Genomic DNA, 7,767 nt, shown 5'->3' on the forward strand with positions numbered 1-7,767 from the left:
GATAATTTATTATAATCCTTGAAAAATATAAAATATGTTTGAATGGATAAAAATGGGTTGAAGATACAAAAAGTGTATATAGAAAAATAAAATTAAAATAGGAAAAAAAATAAAAAATTGGAAACGTGAAAAAGTATATATTTAAAAGAAATAAAAAATATATAAAAATATATTCCAGAGAATAATAGGTTCAATGTCCAAAGTTGGTTCCGATATTAGCTTCAGAAGAGGGTGTTCCGAATGTCTGTAGAAGGTCTGTTATAGAGTCAAAAGTCTGTTCATGTGGTTGCTGGGACTTGTAGTGTTGCCTGTAATGCTACTTTTGTTTCCTTGGAGCAGTACTTTTGGTGTTTAGCGAGGAATCCTCCTGCTTATGGTCAGGTGTTTGTAATGTGGTATGCACTGCCTGTGACTGCAATATATTTGCAGGGGCCGTGATTGTTGTACGGCGTGGCTGTGTCACAATGCGGATCCTCCTTTGAGCAGTGGCGATCAGTGTCTAGTTATGGTGATCACACCGGTGTAAATGTAACCATATATAAAAGAGTTTATCCTTACCCGTCTTGTTACGTTGTTGCCGAGGTCGCGGAATTCCGTAGTACAGGTAATGGATGGCAATAAATGACAAAGCCCTTTGTACTCACCGGATCCACTCGTGGCGTCCCACGAGGGCGGGAGATGGGCTGTTGAAAAGAGCGGGCGGAAGTAGCGCTGTTCCAGCCCGTATGAAGATGGCAAAGTAATTCTATCTCTTTGGATCCAATGGGTCCAGGGATAGGTGTCCGGTCCTTCTTAAGGGGGTAGTGATCAGTGCGCTGCTGCAGGGGAAACCATACGCGTTTCGAAACAAGCTGTTTCTTCTTCAGTGGCCACAAGCTAATATCGGATCCAACTTTGGACATTGAACCTATCATTCTCTGGAATATATTTTTTCTATATTTTTTATTTCTTTTAAATATATACTTTTTTAATTTAAATTTTATTTATTTTTTCCTATTTAAATTTTATTTTTCTATATACACCTTTTGTATCATCAACCCATTTGTATCCATTCCTACATATTTTATATTTTTCAAGGATTATAATAAATTATCTATTTTTAAATATCTGTCATTTATTTCATCCTATGTACCACTAACATCCAATCCTAGATAATTGAGTGACCTCCACTTTGATTTATATTCTAAATAAAGTTTCAGTGTTCATGAGCAGGTTGTCCCAATCTTGGGCCTGAGAAGGAGCTGGTGTCAGTGCTTGTTCTTAGAAGTGATCTATAGGTCCAGTGAATTTTTTTTGGGGGGGTGGAAAAACAAAAGGAGTGCTAAAAGTTGGTATATTCAGCGGATGGTACAGAGCTCACATCTGTATGTACGCTCTCATAAGCTGTACACATGAGCCTATTAATATCTATCCTGAGGATAGGTCATCAACATGAGATCAGCAGCAACACTCCATGGGCCAAGTTTATCATTACTCTGACCGCTCACTCCACTTTCACATATGGCTAAAGTCAGTTTTAGCCAAGTCAGATTTATGATCGGCCCTTTAAGACTGTAATAAATGTGGTTTGACAGTAGCAGTTTATCTGTCAGTAAGCAGCTTTACAAAAGTCGCACATCTTTACGAAAAAGTTGCATGTTCTTTTAAAAAGTCACATAAGATAAGAATGGTCCTCACTGAAGTGATTTTGCGCTTTTTTTGCAACTTTTTTGCGACTTTTTAAATTGTCGCAATAGTAAATCTGTCTAGAGATTCATTTACATAAGAAAACACGCCCACTTTCATAAAATTGGCGAGCATAGTGCAGAGCCAATAAAAGTCGTGAATTTTTCACTCCATTATTCTGACTTGAGCTAATGATAAATCTGGCCCCATGAGTTCTTAGGCCTCTTCCTAAGCCATGTACTGTCATGTTTTTCAGTCACATGGACTAGGCATAGTTCAGTCCGACTCAAGTAAATAGGGCTGAGCTGTGATACTAAGTAGTGTTGATCACGAATATTCGAATTTCAAATTTTTATCGCGAATATAGGTACTTCGAAAATTTGCAAATATTTCAAATATAGTTATATATATTCGTAATTTCGAATATTACATTTTTTTTTAATCAGTACACACGATCCCTCCCTGCTTCTAGCTTGTGGGCCAATTGAGAAGGCTGCAGTATATTTGACTTTAGGAGTAGTAGTGTTGTTTGCAAATTTTTGTAATGCGAACTTTTATTGCGAATATTTCAACTTACAACTATTAGACAAAGAAGATTATAGCACTATATTAGCTAAATTGCTCTATATTCGTTAGTTTTTTTTTCGAATATTTGCTATATTGCTATAACTTTGTATTTTATAATATTCGTAATATTCTAAAACAAGAATATATAGCGAATATAATCGAAAAAAATACGAATATAGAGCAATTTAGCTAATATAGTGCTATAATCATTTTTTTTATAGTTGTAATTTTTTTTCCAATCTGAACTTCAGATTAATTTTTTAATATTCGCTATATTGCTATATTTTCTTGTTTTAGAATATTACGAATATTCGAAAAAACAAAGTTATAGCAATATAGCGAATATTTGGAAAAAAACAAAATTCTAAAAAAACAAATATAGAGCAATTTAGCTAATATAGTGCTATAATCTTTGTCTAAAAGTTGTAAGTTGAAAAATTCGCAATAAAATTTCGCATTACGAAAATTCGCATATTACACAATCATTACCTTGCCTATTTTTGGAGTAAAAAAATCGTAGAATATAACGAATATTCTAATTTGTGAATATTCAACGAATATTCTATAAAATATTTGCGAAATATCACAAATTCGAATATGACCCCTGCAGCTCATCACTAATACTAAGCACAGCTGCTATCAAATGTATGGAGCTGTGCTTGGTAATCTTCAAGGAGGCCAATGAGTACCACAGCTTCCTCAAACAGCTGGGGTTGCCAGGATCATATTAATGAGCTATCCTAAGTATAGGCCATCAATACTGTATGAAAATCCCCCAAAAACCTTCTAAGAGCACTCTGCAGACAGCTTTATTACTGAGTTCAATATAGAGCCAGTATTCAATCAGCACCTCATAGTGGCTAAAGACATACAGAATTGCATCATTATGCTATGCAGAGTATATCAGAAAAACAGAGATCTAATCATTGAATGGATACATTATGAAAATAATTAGCACAGCATTTTAGCAAAATAGTGCTGGGGGTGGACATCTATTATGCCTTTGTTCCTGCTTTGTCTTTGCCCATTAAATATTCCTTGGAGTTCATATTGGGTTGGAATATTATGATGAAACATTTAGGAAGGAACATACAGAACACAAGAGCCCAACTGGAAGATAAGATTGCAAAGACCTCCATGGCTATAATGTATTGGCCCCTAGCACTAAGAGTGGCTGGGATGAAGGACACCCAGACACTGAGAAAAGCTAATATGCTAAAAGTGATAAATTTGGCTTCATTGAAGCTGTCAGGGAGTCTCCTGGTCAAAAAGGCTACAATAAGGCTTATTGATGACAACAAACCAAGATACCCCAACATGCACCAGAAGGCAGCTAAGGAGCCTTCATTACACTCAGCAATAATAACACCGGGTTGGGAATGTATGTTGTATTCTGGAAACGGAGGTGAGAAAGACAACCAAATAACACAAAGCAGCAGCTGCACAAGTGAGCAAAGAAAGATGATCACGTAGGACACCCAACGACTTGTCCACCTTCTGAGCTTACTATCAGGCTTCGTAGCCATAAAAGCAAAAACAACCAAGATGGTCTTGGCCAAAATGGTAGAGATACAAATAGCAAAGACCATACCAAATATCACCTGTCTCAGAAGACATTTCACAGCTTCGGGGTAACCAATAAAATTTATAGAGCACAGGAAGCAAAGAAATATAGAACATAGAAGAAGACAACTTAAAGAGTAGTTATTTGCCCTAATGATAGGGGTGCTTCTGAAATGAAAGAAAAGATACAAGATAAAAAGTGTAATAACAGAAGATGATATGGCTGCAGCAGTCAAGGCAGACCCCAATGGTCCTTCAGAAGAAAGGAACTCAATAGTCTTTGGGATGCACTTGTTTTTTTGAGAATTGGGCCACAAGTTCCATGGACATGTGTAACAATCATCTAAATCTGAGAAAAAGAGAGATAACAAGTTTATCAATTTATGGAATTTGTCATTTTAATGCATTACTTTGGAAAACTTTTAGCCTTACTTTGGAGAACCTAAATATATTGAATTACAAATAGTGCAGATGAACCCTTCCATCACACCCAAAATAATTACAGAATCCTACCTTCTAAACAACAATAGACCCTAGTTCATACTCTCTATAGAAAGACAGACCCAAAACCATAGAACTACTATATGAATACAAACCCAAGACCAGACTCCCTAAGGAAACAGGCCCCAGATCATTTTCCCTAAATACAGCCCATTTAGTAAATAAATACCCCAGAGAGGCCTAAATAGATGTAGACCCTATAGCCCCTAGATTAATTCAGACCTCATACCCTTGAATAAAAACCAAGACCCAAAAAACCTAAAATAAATAAATATACAATATACCCTAAAGAAAAGAAAAACAGAACCCAACCCAGACCAGTCTTCCCTTAATACCGAGTTCTCCCATAGATCAGAACCTGTTAATAATCACCAGATACCAGGCCATTAATATAACTTCAACACCAGGCCAGATCCTCTAAGGAAGTGCCTACCTCAGACCCCCCCCCCCCCCCCACACACACACACATAATACAGACCTCAGATTAAATGTCTATAATACAGACCACATACAAATCTCCCTTTTCAATATCAGATCGGCGGTGGTCTAACACCTGCCCCCCCCCCCCCCCCCTGGCCATCAGCTGTATGAAGGGAAGGCGCTTCCTACTCCTACTCGCTTTTGCTACTGTATGTCCATGGCAAATACGTCATCAATATTAGAAGCCTGGAGAAACCCTTCAATACAGACCCTAGAGCTGACATACAAGTTATTGTCTCTGCCTGTTCCTGCAGTCCTCTGTACTGCTGGCCAGAAAATGTTTTGCTATTGCAGCCCCAAAGAGTAATGATATCTGCAGATAAGGTATGCTTTATAGAGAATGCAATGCCCAAGATTTTCTTCTGCTCTTTTAAATTATTGGTTCAGATTTTACTCACCGGTTTTATTAGAGATTTCCCCACTAGGACATGGGACACACTGGAAACAACAGACAGGCTCCCCTCGTCTCACAACTCTTCTGAAACCTGGAGGACAGCTCTCACTACAGACAGATATTGGAACCTAAAGAATGATCAAGATGGAACGGTTAAACATTTTATATTCAACTTATACTGTAAAAGTGATGCCCTTTTTAAAGGTTTTCCATAATATACCTGCCCAACGCCTGAAGGCCACACGACAGCACTAATGTTAATAGTGAAGATATTTCCATCAGTGGCTGCTGTATCGTAGCTTCCAACCTTTACTCTTTTCATGGTCCCATTACTTCCCAGCTGCCAGCTTACAATGTCGTATACTGCTGGGAGATCCCCATTCTCATCAAAGAAGACTTCTCTCCCATCGCTCAGTTTTACATTTACATTTTGTATGTAGTGTTTCAGCTAAAGAACAAAAAAAGTGTTGGTATTTAAAGGTTTCTTATTTATAGGTAAGATACCAATAAAATGGCTACAATCTTTAGAGAGGAGGCAAATTGACACAGAATAACAGATGGTCTTCATGGTTGAAAATTGTAAGGTTATATATTCCCTGGAAGAATAACTATTAGATATATCTACAATTGAGATGGGTTTGAGTGGCATTCTTTATCATTAACTAAATTACTGCTCTCAATGCCATTCTGCTAAATCTAAAAAACAACAAGATAATATCTTGTAATGGAAAGTTAATGGCTTCTAGGAAAAAAAAGGTTTTATTTTAGCCTTTTAAAAAGCAATGGTGTGGCTGAATCTTGGGAGTACACTTTGGAGCTTAAGATTAATACAATAGATCTCATAGAGCAGGAGAACGTTAAAAGAAGCACAGCCAAGTTTATTTTTCTTCTTTTTTATTTTTACCTGCCAAGGCTTGATGTGGTATATGTCTGCACAGCTCCCATTATGGAAGGGTCCTCTACCTTCCAAACAGGTTCTCATGTCATGAAGAGATTTTGCTATGACCTGAACAGAAGTGTAAATACTCAATGAACCTCTTAAACCAGACACATCAGTGTAGGCATTATGAACTTTACTGAGGTCTTCAAGTCCTGTACAGATCTTGCTTGCGTTAACCAGTGACTGTGGCTCATCCATCACATTTAAGAACTTGCATCCAAAAGTTTTTTCCCAAAATATTTTACTCAAGGTTGTATCTGAATTTTTGGATAAATTAGGCTTGATATTGTTTAAATATTGTTTAAATCCGGGAATGATTGAGCTATGGAAAGCAAACCCAATAGATCCTGGGAGCAACATGGAGTATTTTTCTGCTTCTAAAATTGTTGAGGTTGACCAGGCCTCACTGGCCACAAAAATCTTCCCAGTAACATTCTGGTTCATCATCTCATTTAACATTATGGCAACAAATATGTCCTTGGCGAAAACAAGCACAGCTTTTGCTGTTGATGCCTTAATGACTCTGATCACTTGAGGAATGTTTCTGTCAGCATTATTGGCCAGAATGAACTCGGTAAAGGCCACACAAGCTCCAGCTTTGAGTATCTCCTGTTTAACTAGTCGAGCACCTTCATATCCATAATCACTTCCTAAAGCAACCACCCCAACCCATTTCCATTCAAAGTGCAAAATCAGGTGGGCTAACCCCTTTGATTGAAAAGTATCACTGGGGACTGTTCGGAAGAAGGACGGAAACTGCATTCGGTCACTTAGCATAGAGCTAGTAGAAAAATGACTTATCTGAGAAAAAAACAAAACTGATATTACATTGTCTTCACATGAACTAGTAAACTGAATCTACAAATTACACTATACGGTGGCCATATCTGTATGCTCCATATTCAGCAACTTACCTGTGGATATCTATATAGTCCCAATATGTGAGCCATCAGAATTGAAGATGTTGACATGGAATGACCAAGGACTGCGGCAAGAGGTAGGTTTTCGAGGCAGCAGTAGTTTGGTATAGGCATGCTCCATCCTGTTAACATCCACAAGGTTCCCTCAAGTTCCTTTCGTAGAGCAGCACAGGAATCGAAGGCAACAAAACCCAATGTGATGTTCGGGAGAATATCTGGACGTCCATTGATCTCTTCTAAAGCAAATTGCATTGCCTGCAACTGCTGGTACATTTCTAGTAGAAATCTGGATAGTAGGAAGCCAATAATTTGTAAATGTGGTAAATGTAGAACAAGTAATCAGATCTCACTCCACACCCCTCATACCACACCGGCCAAGATATGCCAGCAGTCAAGAAATGTTGGCTAGTCTCATTATACCTAATTTTCTGTTCTAATTAAACATATAAGCTTGGAACTTTCCTTTCAGTTAAGCACTTATATCCAATTGCAGACTATTAAAAATAGCAAAAAGTCTATAATTGTGGTTTCATTTTGAAGAGTCTTGCTAAGAAGATTCTGTCTTCAGTCTGTCTTTAGTCAAACAAGTTAGGTAGGCAGGGTGATGGGCAGTGATAGGTAGGGCACATGTACAGGTAGGGACATGAGTCCAGTTGGAAGCATCTGTATTTTACACGCAGGCATCGTCAGCGTTCAGTAAAATGCATATTACAAGGTATGTTACTAAAGCGGTTAAC

General features: G+C 37.6%; 1 protein-coding gene across 1 annotated transcript; it reads right to left on the reverse strand.

The window, feature by feature from the left end:
- Positions 1 to 3,227: 3,227 nt before the first annotated feature.
- LOC122925508 (extracellular calcium-sensing receptor-like) lies at positions 3,228 to 7,303 on the reverse strand. The gene is made up of 5 exons (XM_044276863.1): positions 7,025 to 7,303; positions 6,075 to 6,911; positions 5,391 to 5,618; positions 5,175 to 5,298; positions 3,228 to 4,144 (listed from the first exon to the last, which is right to left on the reverse strand). Exons 1-5 carry the CDS (start codon positions 7,301 to 7,303, stop codon positions 3,228 to 3,230), a joined length of 2,385 nt encoding a protein of 794 aa, XP_044132798.1.
- Between the last annotated feature and the right edge of the window lie 464 nt (positions 7,304 to 7,767).

Source organism: Bufo gargarizans, chromosome 2, assembly GCF_014858855.1.
Source record: "Bufo gargarizans isolate SCDJY-AF-19 chromosome 2, ASM1485885v1, whole genome shotgun sequence".
NCBI lineage: Eukaryota > Metazoa > Chordata > Amphibia > Anura > Bufonidae > Bufo > Bufo gargarizans.